General features: G+C 33.4%; 2 protein-coding genes and 1 long non-coding RNA gene across 7 annotated transcripts; 1 reads left to right on the forward strand and 2 right to left on the reverse strand.

Annotated features, from left to right (window-relative positions):
- Window positions 1–638: 638 nt before the first annotated feature.
- On the reverse strand, window positions 639–6,048 carry si:dkey-31e10.5. 3 transcript variants are annotated; one of them, XM_087236730.1, is made up of 6 exons: window positions 6,000–6,048; window positions 3,620–3,678; window positions 3,190–3,525; window positions 1,847–2,152; window positions 1,563–1,661; window positions 639–1,428 (listed from the first exon to the last, which is right to left on the reverse strand). In XM_087236730.1, exons 2-6 carry the CDS (start codon window positions 3,660–3,662, stop codon window positions 1,367–1,369), a joined length of 846 nt encoding a protein of 281 aa, XP_087092856.1. In that variant the 5' UTR covers window positions 3,663–3,678; window positions 6,000–6,048; the 3' UTR covers window positions 639–1,366. The 3 variants fall into 3 exon arrangements, with proteins under 3 accessions (XP_087092856.1, XP_087092854.1, XP_087092855.1); XM_087236728.1 differs by having other exon boundaries at window positions 3,620–3,729; window positions 6,000–6,043; XM_087236729.1 differs by lacking the exon at window positions 6,000–6,048 and adding an exon at window positions 5,834–5,848 and having other exon boundaries at window positions 3,620–3,729.
- Window positions 3,956–7,319, forward strand: LOC147846691 (uncharacterized). Its single transcript, XR_015476286.1, has 2 exons — window positions 3,956–5,292; window positions 5,516–7,319. It is a non-coding gene; the product is annotated as an uncharacterized LOC147846691 (long non-coding RNA).
- On the reverse strand, window positions 7,134–16,446 carry si:dkey-31e10.6p (si:dkey-31e10.6, pseudogene). Of its 3 annotated transcripts, XR_015476281.1 has the most exons (6): window positions 15,812–15,975; window positions 15,384–15,719; window positions 13,075–13,202; window positions 10,596–10,895; window positions 10,303–10,401; window positions 7,134–8,420 (listed from the first exon to the last, which is right to left on the reverse strand). XR_015476281.1 is itself a non-coding variant. In XM_087236731.1 (5 exons), the coding sequence occupies exons 1-5, from the start codon at window positions 15,849–15,851 to the stop codon at window positions 8,386–8,388; spliced, it is 810 nt and encodes a 269-aa protein (XP_087092857.1). In that variant the 5' UTR covers window positions 15,852–16,446; the 3' UTR covers window positions 7,134–8,385. The 3 variants fall into 3 exon arrangements, 2 of the variants coding, with proteins under 2 accessions (XP_087092857.1, XP_087092858.1); XM_087236731.1 differs by lacking the exon at window positions 13,075–13,202 and having other exon boundaries at window positions 15,812–16,446; XM_087236732.1 differs by lacking the exon at window positions 13,075–13,202 and having other exon boundaries at window positions 10,760–10,895; window positions 15,812–15,947.
- Window positions 16,447–17,248: the final 802 nt, after the last annotated feature.

Here is a 17,248-nt window from a genome sequence, read left to right on the forward strand (position 1 = left end):
ACACAGCTCGCGCATTTAACTTTGCACTGCAAATGTGACAGGATGCATATTAATATCCACTGCTGTATGGATATCTGCTATGTTCATGTACAAAATAAACCTGATTTAATGTCCACAAACTGGGATTGAAGCATGTTTTATAATTGTACTGACAAGCAGCTGTGGTGATAAAAACGATAAAATCACTGTAATTTATTATGAACATGCACTGTTTTCAAAATGTTTTATACTTGTAAAACTCACTCTTGATCACATGTGATGGTGACTGATGATCACAGAGCGCTGAACAGATCTTTTAATCCCAGTAGCTTTGCACACGTCCTGTCTTGTTGATTATATACGTTATTACGGAGACATGTTAATACATGACTGTCAATCAATTCGGTGAGCGGGGAAACCACACTTCTACGTCACATTAGAATAGGATCCTATTTTAATGTCAAGAAATGTAAAAAAAGTGACTCATTGTCTTTATATCACCCCAATATGACTGTAGACACACTATACCCACACACAGTTCTGTCCAAACAGCTTACAAAAGATGATTTTCATCATAGGTACCCTTTAATGTGCTCCTGAAAAAAGAAGTCACCTATCTTGGATGACCCGAAGGTAACTAAATAAAAAGCAAATGAAGATTTTCGGGTGAACGGTCCCTTTAATGCAAGTTTAAAAATATACATATATAGTTTTAAAAAGTAGCAGAAAATCAGTATATCCAACAGGTCACTTTTAAATCAGTGCAAAACAACCAGATCCATAAATAGTTACAGATGTGTTACATTTGTTAGTTACATTTGTCAAAAATGCAAACATTAATGTTTATTTTGTAACAAATAACTTATCCTAGACAAACATGTAGCAATCTTTCCGTAAAAAACAAATAAAGTGCAAATACAACAGCACTAATCTTTACAAGCAGCCTTTAAAGTGCATTGCAGTAAACAAAAAAACTTTTCAGTTAGTTTCCAACAGTACAGGAACATTTTCACATTTCAGCTTCTCTGTTTAAATTAGTAAACAATGTTTTTTTTTCTTCTTCCTCAAATGACTCATTTTTTAAAGCAATACTGAGGAATGACATCACGAGAAAACATTAAAGGAAGAACAATACAGAATTGCATTTATAAATTACTATCTCAACTTTAGAGGAAGTAATAAAATAGTGTATTTCATTACATTCAACCAGCCTCTATCAAAATGTACCAAATGTATATACTGTAGCATTACATAGTAATGTAAAAATAAATTCAATACATTTAATAAATAAGTAAACATTGGAAATAAAGGAATTCTTTGAGAAACACACACAAAAAAAATCACAGTGACAAAACAAACGATACGCTTTTGAGGTAGCTCTCCTCCTTTAACATTCCTCATTTGAGTCATGAAGCTTTTCAGCAGAAGATTTTAGCCAAAACCGGTCTCCTTTAAAGAAAAATGAAACACTCTTTTTAATTTAAAATACAATAGTTTATAATTGACATGCTACTCTTGAGAGATGATAGCATGCTATGTTTCAATATCCTTTAATGCAAGAGAGATAAAATATTGCTGCTCACTTTTTCGTTTGCAGTAAATAAAGATGAAAGTAATGAAAATAACCACAACAGCCATGACAGCGAGGACCGAAAATGTGATGATGTAATTTCTTGATGCATCTGAAAGACAAAAAAAAGCAATATTTTTCATTAAACACTGATGAATACTGCAGTTAAAAACATTCAAATGGCAACTTAATGAATCTGAGTGCTTAAAATTGTAACATCCTAATACTAGGAATAGAGTATAACTAAACAAACTGTGTGGGTTTTATTCTAGCAGAAGTCCATGTTAAATTTGTTACCTTCATCAGGATGTTGTTGTCGAGGTATGTAGATTGTTTCACTCCTCTCATAGTCGTCACTCTGAGCCAAACACTCCACGTACTTGCCATGAAACTGGGATAGCGGAAGTGTGATGTTGCTTGTAACGGTGGTTGAGCTGTCTTTGTTGTGAGTTGTGAAATCCTCTGACCTGAAGTGCTTCAGCTCTTGTTCTCTGGATTTCCACTGGATTGTTGGAGCTGGTTTACCAGTCGCTGAACATGAAACCACAACTTCTGTGTCAGAAGTGTCTGCAGGATTCACTGCTGCTGTTATTTCTGAGATACCTGGAAATTACCAGCAAAAAAACATGTTATGCCATTGGAAAAACATCTAAACAAAAGTTTTGCTCAACACTTTCAGTTTTTATGAATGGTAAAAAAGCTCAAATCTATATATTATTTGACTGTCTGTATTCTGTTAGCCCTTAAATGATTTAAAATGTGTAAAGTTTTGGCACTTGCCATATAAACAAAAAGTCCTGAACATGACTTGATAAGGTTAAACCATCCTAAAATGTACCACACATTGTGTGATGTGTCATTAAAATGACATCATGGGAAACTAAGTCGTCTGCTGGGTACTTTCAGTGGGGTACTTTTGTTTTTGTATCCATCCAAAACTTTTCAAAATGTTTGAGATACCAGCCCAATATTTCAATCACAAATCATTTAGATGTATGACTTTTACAGTAACATGTACCACATATACTTTTAAACTTTTACATTAACATAAAATGTCATCTTTACAAAGAATCCAAACTTAAGTCCAATTTGGAAGATTTCTCTTTCAAAAAGTACCCACGGTTTAATTGAAGAAATAGTTTTTCAAGAGGTCTTCCTCTAGTGGTTTTAAATATTTATGAGTTTGGTTTATGTTGAACACAAAAGATGATGTTTTGAAGAAAGCTGAAAACCTGTAACCATTGACTTCCACAGTGGGGAAAACAAATACTGTGTCAATGGTTACAGGTTTTCAGCTTTCTTCAAAACATCTTCTTTTGTGTTTCACAGATTAAACAATTGGGTATAGAACAAGTGAAGGGTGATTAAATGATGACAGACTTTTCATTTTTGGGTGAACTATCCCTTTAAGTAAGTAAATACTGTATGTATATATGGAAACATAACCTCTGCATACATATAATGTAGTACAAAAATACTAAGTATTACATGTGTACTGTACATTTTCAAGACTAATTTTTAACTCCCATAGGGACATCATCAAACAGTTAACATTTACTTTATTTAAAGCATGGGCTTTATTTTTTTTTTTTTTAGTAAACAGTAATAAGCACAGTTGGGTCAAAGTTTTGTTAACCTACCTTTAACAGTGAAGCACAAGGTTTCTCGTTTGGGTCCTGTTGGATACACTTTAAACGAACAAATGTAGCAAGCCTCATCTTCAAATGTTGTGTTTTTTATCTCAATGGTTGTTGAATTAAATGATGCTTGGAAAGTGATTTTTTCTACAAAGTCCTCGTCCACATTATCCTTGAAGCGCTCGCTGAACGTGGCCAGAGTGTGTACATCCTGCGCACGCACCCGCTGCCATGTCACCTGTTTGACGCCGGACGCGAACGGCAGGATACAAGAGAGAGAAGCATCCTGACCAAACACAACAGCCGTGTCTCCTCGTGCCACAATTTCCGAGGAATAAACTGCGAATAAAAATAAATAAGCTTTTAGGTTACACATTTACCATGGAAAGAAATTCAGTTGTATGTAATAAAATTTAAGATTCTCATAACCAACCTCTAGTTGTGAAGCTTAAAATTAGAAGCAGCAGAGGCAACATGTTGAAAGATGAACTTCTGGTAGAGCAGAGAAGCTTATATAGCCTGTAGCAGCATGTGAAACTGAAACTAAGAAACTCCCAGCTAGAGAAACCAGCTCATTTATAGGAATAAGATTTTTCATGATGTGTTTAATCCACATGGTCTTGACTGGGCTATTTTAACGGTTTAATTTATACATATATATATATATATAATTAACATATATATATATATATATATATATATATATATATATATATATATATATATATATATATATATATATATATATATATATACATCAGATAAAATGGCTGGGTTTAAAATACTCCAACATATAATCAAATTATATAACCCAAATTATAAGTCAAAATAACCAAACAAAACAAAGTGCCAAATATTTAACCCAGTTATTAATAAATAACCCAACAAATATTTTAAACTCAACCATTAACACAACTGGGTTAAATAAATAACTTTTTTGGCATACTTTGCATTTTGAGGGAAGTACACCAGGAGTTCCCTACTGATATCCCTTTTGGGAATAATGCATCATACTGGGTATTAAGTAGCCTACTTCCCGGAAGCTGACATAAAAAGGTTCTTCTTTTTTTTTTTTTTTTTTTTTTTTTGCTGTCTCGCGTAAAGTATTATGGTAAATATCGGGTATTCGTGATTAACATATTTCTCCACATAATGATTTTGAGAAGTATGTAATATTGGTTTAGGCTATAGTAAATGACGGACAAAGTTACTGTTATGCTACTGACGTATTACAATAGCAGAACTTCATCACTAAAAAATGTATTGGGTTTATATATCAACGAATTGATTCAAATAATCGAGAATGATTCAACTGAATTAAATCAGCCATTTTCTTATCTTATCATTTGAATCTGTTTAGAATTTAACACGCTTTGATAAGCAGTTACTGTTGTAAACATAAGGGATTCTTTTCTTAGTAAATTCCCTGCCTGCATGCCATGTGATAAGGGAGTGTTCTGCGCTTCTAGTTAACTACCTGATCTTCTCTTTGATTGTTAATTAAATAATTGCTAAGAATTCTTTTGAAGTTCAACAGGTGTTTTGTTGTCTGGAAAATAACTCCCTAGATACACCTGAAACCCTATACCTGTGTTTTTCTTTGTATCGTGATCATTGGGTACTTTTCTTGCATGTGATGTGTTTCGAATGAGTGTTACTGGATATGATTCAACGTGCCCAGTAGCTATGTGTCAACTCCCTGTGTTTTTGGTGGTACTTTCCCTTAATTCAATGTAAACCTACTGTGTTTTGTTTGTTTTATAGGGTACTTTGCTTTATTTCACTGAAGCATGGGTTACCAATCATTTATAGTAATTTATTGCCTGTTTATTCCCATTATATATGAATATATGTATGTTTTTGCAAAATTATAAAATATATACTGTTATTTTTTTTCCATAGTTAACAAAATAATTCTTTAAAAAATACATTTAAATCTAATCAGATGTTTACAGGAAACCTATAAAAATCATTCAATACTTGCCATACAGTTGAAGTCAGAATTATTAGCCCCTCTTTGAATTTTCTGTTCTTTTTTAAATATTTCCCAAATGATGTTTAACAGAGCATGGGATTTTTCACAGTATGTCTGATAAAGTCTGATTTGTTTTTTTTTTTTTTTATTTCGACAGAAATTTAAACACCATTTTAAGGTCAAAGTTATTAGCCCCTTAAAGCTATATATTTGTTTTCGATAGTCTAGAACAAACCATAATTATACAATACCTTGCCTAATTACCCTAGTAAAGCCTTTAAATGTCACTTTAAGCTGTATAGAAGTGTCTTAAAAATAACTAGTCAAATATTATTTACTGTCATCATGGCAAAGATAAAATAAATCAGTTATTAGAAATGAGTTATTAAAACTATTATGTTTAGAAACGTGTTGAAAAAATCTGCTCTTTGTTAAACAGAAATTTGGGGGAAAAATAAACAGGGGGGCTAATAATTCAGTGGGGCTAATAATTCTGACTTCAACTGTACATTTATGATGAATTATTAATGTAAAATAATGCAAAATGATTCAATTTAATAGGGAAAGTTTTACTGCTGTTACACTAACATATTGTTAATTTTTTAAAGCACAATCTGACAAAAACAGAGGTGCTATTTTCCACAATTTTGTGTTTTAGCTTAAGATGCTAACCTCAAAGCAGATACCACGTCTAAAAGAATTTCATGTACTTTAATCAAAATAATGATTTTAAAAAGTGAATAATTCACTAAATATCATAAAAACTGAGTTGACAAAAAAAAAATAAACTGATATTGATGTATCATAAAAATGTTTGTACTAAGAATAAATTACATGCCTCAGCACCTTCCAGAGTTTCCCGCCAGAGGAAGTGACATCACATGGATAAAGTCAAATAGTTTTTCTGTCAGTGCGTATGTCATCTTTAAAAATTATGTAACAGAATTAACCAAAATGTATAGACACAGACACAAAATGTATTTTTTATTACTGAAATTATAAATAACACAAAAAATAAGGTTTAATTCATGTCTTCATTTTAAATGTTTAACTTAAACACACCAAAAACATGAAAATTAGTTTTAACTGCAGGGTATCTGTGGGGTCTTAAAAATTCTTAAATCTCAAAAACAAAATTTAAGGCATTAAAAAGTCTTAAAACTAATGAAATATTGTGTTGTAGGTCTAAAATATTTTAAGCGGGTCTTAATTTTCCTTTGTTCATGTATAGCTGCCCAATCTGGCCATTACACAGCAGCAATCCATCTCAATAAAACCTTTTATTTAAACATTGCATTTTAACTCTATTTGGCACAATGTTTTAATTACTTTCCATAACACTTTGTTTAAAAGTTCTCCATTTATTTACTGCTTTCCAACTGGAATATATATATATAAAAAATGCATTTTGCCTTGTCTAAAATTCCCTTCATAATAGTCTTAAAAAGGTCTTAAATGTAACTTAGTGAAACCTGCAGAAACTCTGAAATATTTAATGTTAATTAAAGCTGAATATGATTCAGGAAGCAGAGATAAAAATACACATAAGTGTAGTTTTTAATCAATAATTCCAAAAAAAAAAAAAAAATTAAAAAGTAAATAAAAAGAAAATGTGATGTGATGCTACAGTTAAATATTTGTTATTGAATATCAGTTTACTGTTTAGATTATAAATTATATGAACAACATATAAATCTGACTTGTTTTACTGCAAATACAGGAATTCACAGTAATAAAATATAAGGTTATCTATAGTAGTTTTTCCAGTAAATAGAAAAGATAAACCAACAAGCATTTTACTGTTTTACAACTATTATAAACCAACTACAGTGTATTTATGACTGAAGGCAGAGGAATTTGGCTCCAGCAAGCATTTGTATTGCAGAGAATTACAGAAAGATGACCTGTGATTTTGCTGAAAAGCATGTCAGTGTATTGTAGATCAGCAAATAAGCGAACCTTCAAGTTGGTATAACATTTATGAGTTTCAAATTTTAATGTTTGGCTTGAGCATTACAAAATTCACATCTAGTAAAACAAGGTAACAAACCATGGCAAAACTGCACACAGTAAACAAACCACAAAAGCACAACAAATAAAAGTATAAACAAAGTGTTCACACGCCAAAAAATAAATAATACAAAAAGGACAAAAAGAAGTCATCCTACATTCATAAAGTGCAGAATTTACAGTAGACAATGTTTGTGGATGCACAGGGTGAATTTGTGCAAACATCTGCGACATGGTGTCTTATTGGTTAGCCTCAAAGTGAGAAGGTTGCAGAGTCGAGTCCCGGCTGGGCCAGTTGGCATTTCCATGTGGAGTTTACATGTTTTCCCTGTGTTGGTGTTGGGTTTCCTCCGGGTCCTCCAGTTTCCCCCACAGTCCAAAGACATATGCTAAAGGTGAATTGAATAAACTAAATTGACCATAGTGTGTGCATGTGAATGTGATAGTGTGTAGGTGTTTCCAATACTGGTGTGCGGCTGAAAGGGCATCGACTGCGTAAAAGATATGCTGGAACAGTTGGTGGTTCATTCCACTGTGGCGACCTCAAAAATAGAGACTAAGCCGAAGGAAAATGAATGAATAAACAATAGGCTAGTGTTTCTCAAGCACGTTCATGGAGGACCACCAGCTCTGCACATTTCTCATTTCTCCTTAACCAAACACACCTGATTGAGATCTTCAGCACATTAGCAGAGACAGAAAGCCCTGTAATGGGTGTGACAGACAAAGGAGACATCTAAAGCTGCGGTCACGCTGCACTTTTCGCCCCATAGACTTCGATGAATATGTATGCCAATGCAACAGAACAAGCTTGAGCGTCAAGTTTCATAGTTTGATGCGTTGCAAAGTTTAAGCACAGTGAACTCTGACCTGTGAAATTACATCACGTGATTGCGTGAGACCAATTGAAGAATAAAACATGACCTCTCTGTACAGAAATGTAAAATATGGACCAATCGCTTGCTTTTTGTAATGTCTAATTATCTATTTATTCCCGCGCCTTTACGACAGAATTTCATATGCTCAAACTCTAGTGACCGTGACATAAATCATGCTGTGTTGGTGGTGCTCCAGGAAAGTGGTTGAGAAACACTGCATTAGGCCACAATTGATAGCTTATGCACGAATGTAAACAAAGTGACTGTCATAACAGATGAGGAATGTAGCATCAGAAAAGCCTGACAGTTTGAATAAAGTGGAAGCTGAGCAGCAGTTCATGCTGCACATTCAGATTTCACATTTTTTAACTCTGTAAAAAAATAAAATAAAAAAAGAGAAAGAAAACAAGTTAATACCGTGTGTTTTCATCTGGAAAAACTGTTTTGTTTTTCCCCATTGGTTTATATTGTATGCTTTTTATCGATTTATTTACTTTCAGACATGTGTATGATTTATTTTATGATGTTGTTTTATATTGTTAACTTTTGATAAAGCAAAATTCTCAGGTGATATTAAATGGAGCAATGACATTTTCACAGTATTTATAATATATTTTTTTCTGGAGAAAATGTATTTTATTTTGGCTGGTATTTAACAATTAAAAAAATGTTAAGGTCAATATTAGAGCTGCACAATATTGAAAAGATCTGATATTGCGGTATTTTATTTTTCTGAAATAAATATTGCGTCATGAATAGTTTCACAAGATGGTTTGAATAACACTATTTGATGGTTTTCTGGGAAGCAGTGTTGCCAGATTGGGCGGTTTTGAATTTGATTGTGTGGGTAAAATTTAGCATAGGTGGGTTGACAAAATTTGGGGGGTTTTAAAAAGTAATTTTTTTTATGCAACTTATTTAACAAAACATAACTGTGTGCCCCTACTCCATTCAGTTAGTAGTGACCAGCGCATAGCGCAAACACTTTTATCGATAATTTTTTCCCCAATTGACAGCAAGAACAAACATTGAAGTGTTGTGTGATTGACAAGCAGCACCTAATTATGTTCAACAGAATTTAAAACACCAAATGGGATGAATTTATACCTCATTTCAAAAGTAAACATACTCTAATAGGTAGTGCAATCTACACAACAATAAATGCCTTGTGTGGGTGAGAGGGGGCAGTGTTTCAATGCTGTGGTTAAGTGACTGCTGGTGTTGGTTGCTGTATGGTTAAAAATGATGTCAGTCAAAGTAACTAGCTTAATTTCAATTAATATGAATTAAAATTAAATAAAATATTAATAGAATATTTTGTGTGTTTTGTGTGTGTGTGTTTGGGCAGGTTTGGGCTGGAAAAAGTCACCTATATCTGGCAACACTGCTGGGCAGTGTAACAGTTTATCCAGGTACAGAAATTGAATAATCATAATGCAAAAAAAGCTTGACTTACTTTGTTTTATCTCATTTCTAGTTCAAATCTAAAAAAAAAAAAAAAAAAAAAAAAAAAAAAACTAAAAATAAAGAGTAAAATATATTTTAAAAAGTAAAAATTTTGTTTAGTTTTCACTGTCAAAAGAAATAAGTGAAAAGTAAGAGTTTTTCCCTTAAAACAAGTTAAATTATCTGCCAGTGGAGTAAGTGAAAAAATGTTCTTTTTGCTTTGAAGTGTAGATATTTGGACTAGAAACAGGACACAAACTCTAAGAAAGAAATGTTTTTTTGCATAAATCTTATAAAGTTCATATAAATATGGGGATTAAATACAATTCTGCAGCTCCTGGTCAACTATAATTTAGACTCATTGGATTGCATAGAGCATTGCATATCTTTGCGATGTGACTATTGCGGACACTCACATTGCAATATCAATGGTGAAATGATATATTGTGCAGCCCTAGTTAAAATTATTAGCCCCCTTAATCAATATTTTGGATTTGCTACAGAACAAACCATTGTTATAAAATGACTTGCCTTAAGCTGAATACTAACATCTGGAAAATTATCTAGTAAAATAGTATGTACTGTCATCATGACAAAGATAAAAGAAACCATTTTTTAGAAATGAGTTATTAAAACTATTGTTTAGAAATGTGTTGGAAAAATATAATATCTCTTTTAAACAAAACTTGGGGAAACATGTAATACTGAATATTAATCCCCCCAAAATAAGAAATCAAGTTAATATATTTATATAACAATGCTATTCTTTACATGACAAAAAAGTGGTCCTAATATTTGGCAGCTTACCCTTTAACTTGGTGTGAAGAATGATGGCAATAATGACGATACTGATGATTACTACAATCAACACCGGAATTGTGTAATTTCTTAATGTAACACTGTTCTCTGTGAAAAAAAAATGTTGTAATTATTTATACAAAACAGCATGCCACTGAAAAATATGTGCATGTGTTGTTTTACTTTAATTCTAAAATAAAAAAATGCCCCTGTTTGCTTATGTACTGCAAATATAAGCCCATACAGTTTTTAAATCTACAACCACATCAACACTCAAACACTTCAAAGTCATATTAAGTTACCTTTATGTTCTGTTTGTGATACCACAATTGTTTTGCTCCTATCAATGTCGTCACTCTGAGCCAAACACTCCACGTACTTGCCATGAAACTGGGATAGTGGAAGTGTGATGTTGCTTGTAACGGTGGTTGAGCTGTCTTTGTTGTAGGTTGTGAAATCATCTGACCTGAAGTGCTTCAGCTCTTGTTCTCTGGATTTCCACTGGATTGTTGGAGCTGGTTTACCAGTGGCTGAACATGAAACCACAACTTCTGTGTCAGAAGTGTCTGCAGGATTTACTGCCGCTGTTATTTCCGAGATACCTGGAAAATACCAGCAACAAATTGAATTGTGTAGAACAAAAAAACATTTAAAAAGAAATAAAAGCTGAACTCTTATAATAGTTTTGAGTGTAAAAGTAATGCATTCAGAGGTCAAACTTAATTAACTTGATCAATTAGTGTGTATTTTGTTTAGTAGCATTAAAAATAAACATAAATTCTGTATTAAGGGTTGGGGTTTTCCTTTGCACTCTTGAAATGTTCAAGTACAGATGACCCTGTTGTTAAAATTACTCCTCTCGCATACAGAGGTCGGAGAACAAAACTGAAACGCCCGAATTCAGACCACAATAATTCATTAGTATGGTGTAGGGCAGGGGTTCTCAATCTAGGTCCTGGAGTTCTGGAGTCCTGCAGATTTTAGCTCCAATCCCAATCAGACACACCTGGGCTAGCTAATCAAGCTCTTACCAGGCTTTCTAGAAACATCCTTCCAGGTGTGTTGAGGTAAGTAATGCAGCTAAAATCTACAGGACACCGAATATTGAGAACCCCTAGTGTAGGGCCACCTTTTGTGGCCAATACAGCATCAATTCCTCTTAGGGATGACAGATACAAGTCCTGCACAGTGGCTAGAGGAATTTTAAGCCATTCTTCTTGCAGAATAGTGGTCAGGTCACTGCATGATGCTGGTAGAGAAAAACATTTCCTGATTTGTTTCTTCAAAACACCCCAATGTGGCTCAATATTATTTGGATCTGGTGAATGTGCAGGCCATGGGAAATGTTCACCTTCAGTTTAATGTTCATTAAACCACTCTGTGAAATGGCCACCAGGCTGTTCAAATTTAACCATGAAACCTCCAACACTAAATTGGCCAGTGTTTCAGTTTCATTGTCCAACCCTAGATGTGGGAGACTAGACCTAGACTCCGTATCTTCAGGAGTACAAACACAATCCTGTTGTCCAACATTGTTGTTTTTTCAGTATGTCAATTATGCGGTATGTAATATCTACGACTACTCTTATCAATAACATTTCTGTGCTTTACATGGGGACAATAACAGTATTCTTTACTAAAACTTGCTCTTTAAAACCTGTGTGAGCCATGAAAATCACACCCCGTCTGGCACAACTAAACACATTGGCACCTACTTATTGGGACATTACTTCAAAAATGGCTACAAAAACTGTTTAATTTGTTTAATTTGATCCTTTGAAACTGTAAATGTCTAATAAAATGCACAGTATACACTAAACCATCTTACCCTAGAGTTATTATATTACAGGCTGCTGAAAATCCTGAAAGCCCCTTTCATTTTTCTGAAATTGGAAACTGAATGGAAAGCTTCAGTTACGTTTTGAGCAGAGTTTGTTGATCCAATGAGGTACTTTTCCATTCCTAGATGGATCTCTTTGCACCTTCTGATTCATTATTTATCAGTTTGGGCTCATTTGTATTATAATAGATGAAACAGCTTGTTTTTCCACCTAAACAACATTAACTGTGCATAGGCTCCGCTTCCTACACTTAAATGAACAATTAAGACATTGGAGCTAGCTGTCTTACAGAAGTCTGTCTTTATTTCCAGCTTGTCTATGAAAGCTGCCTGATTTTGTATAAAGGATGCAGAGAATTAGCTATTCTGTAATCAAATGATTATTTATTTGGCAACTAGAGCTTCTAATGGCAGCTGCAGTGACACAATGACTTTTCCAACAGGCTCTTCATTTAGAAAGTGGGACTTATTCAGAGAACTGTGAAGCATCTTTTGTATTGTGTCTAAAACATGTAATTGTTCTAATGTGGATCAAATTTAGCATGAAGGTTTCAGGTGTAATCTAATTTAGTTTTTTAAATAAATGTCACATCTTTGTCTTTTCTGAATGTTTTTTTGAATTTATATACCTCTAAAACTTTAATAAAAGCTTAGTATTTAGTTTGAAGGTTGTCCAAAACCTTAAAGTCTTTTGAGTATGGTGAAATCTGGTGGCCTATGATTGTATACAAATCTAATAATTGAAAAAAATATCTTTAGACAGTAAATTGTAATAGTTTTCAGTGGCATTTTGGGGGTCAGGGGGAATGGGGTTGTATGTGTAAGTAAGTGTTTGACACATTGAGTATGTTTGTACATTTTTGGACAAATTAAAATTAAGCTTTTCATTTTATTGGAAAAAAAAAAAAGTAACACAGTGGCTTAGTGGTTAGCACTGTCACCTCACAGCAAGAAGTTTGACTCCTGGCTGGGCCAGTTGGCATTTCTGTGTGGAGTTTGCATGTTCTCCTTGTGTTCAGGTGGATTGTCTCTGGGTGCTCCGGTTTCCCCCACAGTCCAAAGACATGCACTATAGGTGAATTGAATAGACAAAATTGGCCATAGTGTAAGTGTGTGAATGAGTGTGTATGGGTGTATGAGAGTCCTCTTTTTTCATGTGTTCAGATGGTAAACTTATAACTAGCCAAGTTGTGGGCAGCCCATATTAAGGAGTCTATGTAAAGAAAAAAAAAAAAGCTACAATAGATAATTTTGCCTTAATAAAAAAAAAAAAAAAAAAAAGTTCCTCTAGGACGGGGGTCAAAGTGTTTTTTGGACACACTTCTGCTTAATCTCCATGCATCATCTACATCTTAACCGTTTAACTGCCTGCTATACCAAATGGTTGACTATATTTTGACTGTTTTAAATAATGGTTTACACTACACAGAATTGTTGGTTTACAAAAATTAAATAATGAAAATAATAACAAATCGAACATAATCCTGTTGCAATACTACACTTGATTTTGATTTTAAAATATTAATAAAAAAGAAAGAAAACATGTTTAATGAGAAATATTTTATGGCATACATAAAAATATTAAATGATTTAGTGTTAAAAATGTTTTATTTTGAATACATTTTTAAATAAATTGATCTTACACTTCACATTTTCACAGGCTTAAAAGTTATCAAAAAGTGTTAATCGTGTTTTTATGAGGTCTTAAATTTTGTTCAAGTGTTGTCCAAAGTGTTTGAACCCAAAAAAGCGTAAATATATTTACTTTTCTCCTAATATTAACAATGGCTTACTCGATCCACACCATTGGTTTGGGCCTGGGCTCATCTGGGTAATGTCACGTAATTTGCAACAAACGCAGGAAGGTTATGTGACGCTCTACACATGTAGCAAAACCATAGATCAAAACAGATGGCAAAATGAGAAAATGTAAGTTTGTGTACCCCTGGTTGTTGAAAGACAAGTTTAAACAGTGGAAAACAACCGAATAATAAATTCTTTTAAGCTTTTGTTTCTTCCGAGCTTAACTAAGTTCTGCTGCACGGTTGTGCTCCATTGATTTATTTTACTAAAACCGCTTATTAACGACTATTTGTTTAGTTGAAGGTCTGATACTGATTTGAACTTGAAGTGGTGATGAGGTCTTAAATATTCTGAAAAAATATAATTTTTTTTTTTTTTTTAAGTTTTGAATTTTAAAGTTTTGAAATTACCTTTAGGATTCCTGCATATACCCTGTTTCAGATTTTTCATAATATATGTATTAATTCCGGTACTTTTATTATAAAGCGACATATCAACCATTTGCTAGAGCTTGATATTTTAGAAATTATGGGATGTGCTGAAAACAAATGCATTGAGTGTGTTAACTAGCAACATTAGGAGTTGCAATCCAAAAAAATTTTTCTTGGTGGAGTAGTTAAAGGGTTAAATTAAACATGCTTGTCCATCACTTCAATGCTTTATTCTAAAGTGCCCTTGGTCATGGCCAGTTTTGAGCACTTGAGTTTGGAATGACCCTTTAATATGGCAGCCATATTTATTCTCACTCCCAAGTGCCATTTGGTGGTGGATTTATTCCTTTCAGAAAGAGTAATATTGTACATTTACAAAGTCTCTGACTCCTAAAGTTACTGCTTTTTACTCCAGTGTGTATAACTCAGGGTAGTTTTACTTCTGTAAGTAATTTCCGTAATGCTATGGCTATTAATAAAATGCTTTCAAAGGTAAAGCTACATTAAAATGGATAGTTCACTCAAAAATGAAAATGTACCCACTATTTACTTATCCTCAATTGGTTTCAAACCTTTATGGGTTTCTTTCTTCTGTTGAATACAAAAAAAAGGCATGGTTACAGATGTAGCCATTGACATCCATAGTAGGAAATACAAATACTGTGGAAGCCGATGGTTACAGGTTTCCAGCTTCTACAAAATATCTTCTCTGGTGTTTAACAGAAGAAATAAACTCAAACAGGTTTGGAGCTGGTTAAAATGAAGAAAATAATAATGACAGAACTTTTTAATTTTTGGGTGAACCATCCCTTTAAGTCAAAGTCTTGACTATTTAAAGCTATATTAAACATTTCCATTGTTATTACACTGGAAAAAGATTGAGTTCACATGCAAAGTATTTTAACCAATAACATAAATATCAAACCACTGTTCCTGCCAAAGGAAATAATGTGTTTAAAACACGTGGCAACCTGTGGCTATACTGGCATACTCTTGGTATTGAGCGTTTAACCTACCTTTAACGGTGATGCACAAGGTTTCTCGTTTGGGTCCTGTTGGATACACTTTAAAGGAACAAATGTAGCAAGCCTCATCCTCAAATGTTGTGTTTTTTATCTCAATAGTTGTTGAATTAAATGATGCTTGGAAAATTATTTTTCCGACAAAGTCCTCATCCACATTATCCTTGAAGCGCTCGCTGAACGTGGCCAGAGTGTGTACATCCTGCGCACGCACCCGCTGCCACGTCACCTGTTTGACGCCTGACACGAACGGCAGGATACAAGAGAGAGAAGCATCCTGACCAAACACAACAGCCGTGTCACCTCGTGCCACAATTTCCAAAGGATAAGCTGTGGAATACAAAACAAATCCATAATGTATTAAAGCTTTCACCATCTCCAGCAGTTTTAGTAGCCATTTAAGTTAAATGTCAATTACAAACCTCCTCTGAGCAAAGCTAAAGCGATTAGAAGATGCAGCATGTCTAACCTCTTCTGGTATGAGTCTGAACTGATAGATTATTTTTGGATGTTCTCTACATATCATGGGTTTTCCCAAAAACCTTTCCTCATAAACAGGGGAATTTGAGTTTGGACTCGTTTTTTCACATTTTAATTGTGAAAGACAATTCTCACAGATATTTAAAGAATTTAGAAATTATTGTGATTGTGATGAAGTTTTTATGGTGCAAATTCTTTAATAAAAATGTATTCATCAGAATAGAAAATCAGAATTCATTGAATATGTTTTGCATAATTATGTTCAATATTTTACAAGATTAAAACATCAGCACTAAGATACAATTCAGTCAGTAATTACATTTATTTATAAAAAATAATTTAAAGGATGCATTGAATTATTCAGACAAGACAGTAAAGGCATTTATAATGTAACAAAATTAGTAATCAAAGAATCTAGAAAACACAAACACACAATACTTTAACCAGCACTTTAATACTTAAACACACACAATACTTTAACCACTGCTGTGTAAATAATAATAAAATATATGTTTCCTAAAGCAGCAAGTCATCATGTTTACTGAAAACCATACTGATTACTAAAGCATCACATGACTCTGATGACTGGAATTTAATGAAATTTCAGCTTTTACATCACATCAGCATGTGTCAGTGTCACATCAGTATGTTTTTAGTCATCAATTAAAAAAAGAACAGTTGTTTTAAATGGCAATAATTATCCAAAATATTACTATTTTACAATCAAAAAATCATATCTGCATGAAACAATAATTATGTAACAAACTGTGAAGTGTCAAAAAAGCGTTAGCTGTCAAACCTAGATTAGTTCTAAGTAGTGAGAGTATACTGTTTACTCTTTAACATACTTGTATTTTTAACTCTAGTAGGTGTGTGTGTGTGTGTGTGTGTGTGTGTGTGTGTGTGTGTGTGTACGTGTTTTTGTGACATATCAGGACACAAATCTGTATAATGACATGGGTATGACACAGGTATTACAAAAAGGAGGTGAAATATGAGGACATTGGTGACGTCCTCATTTCTCAAAATGCTTATAAATCACACTGAATGAGTTTAATCAGAGAGTAAAGCTGCACACAGTCTCCTGTGATGGTTGGGTTTAGGGGTGGGGTGGGGTGAGGGCAATACAATATACAGTTTGGACAGTATAAAATGAATGGAAACCTATGTAATGTCCCCACTTTTCACAAAAACAAACATGTGTGTGTGTGTGTGTGTGTGTGTGTGTGTGTGTGTGTGTGTGTGTGCGCTGTATAACGTTTGGTGATTCCTGGCAGTGCTATCCAGTACTTTCCAAAGAAGCGTAAACACTTGACAATAGCTAAGCACTTTCGCTTTCATTTTACAGCAAGTCCCGCTGAAAAGTATTGTGTATCCAT

The sequence above is a fragment of the Danio rerio genome, chromosome 1 (assembly GCF_052040795.2).
Source record: "Danio rerio strain M-AB ecotype USA chromosome 1, GRCz13ab, whole genome shotgun sequence".
In the NCBI taxonomy this organism is placed as follows: Eukaryota; Metazoa; Chordata; class Actinopteri; order Cypriniformes; family Danionidae; genus Danio; species Danio rerio.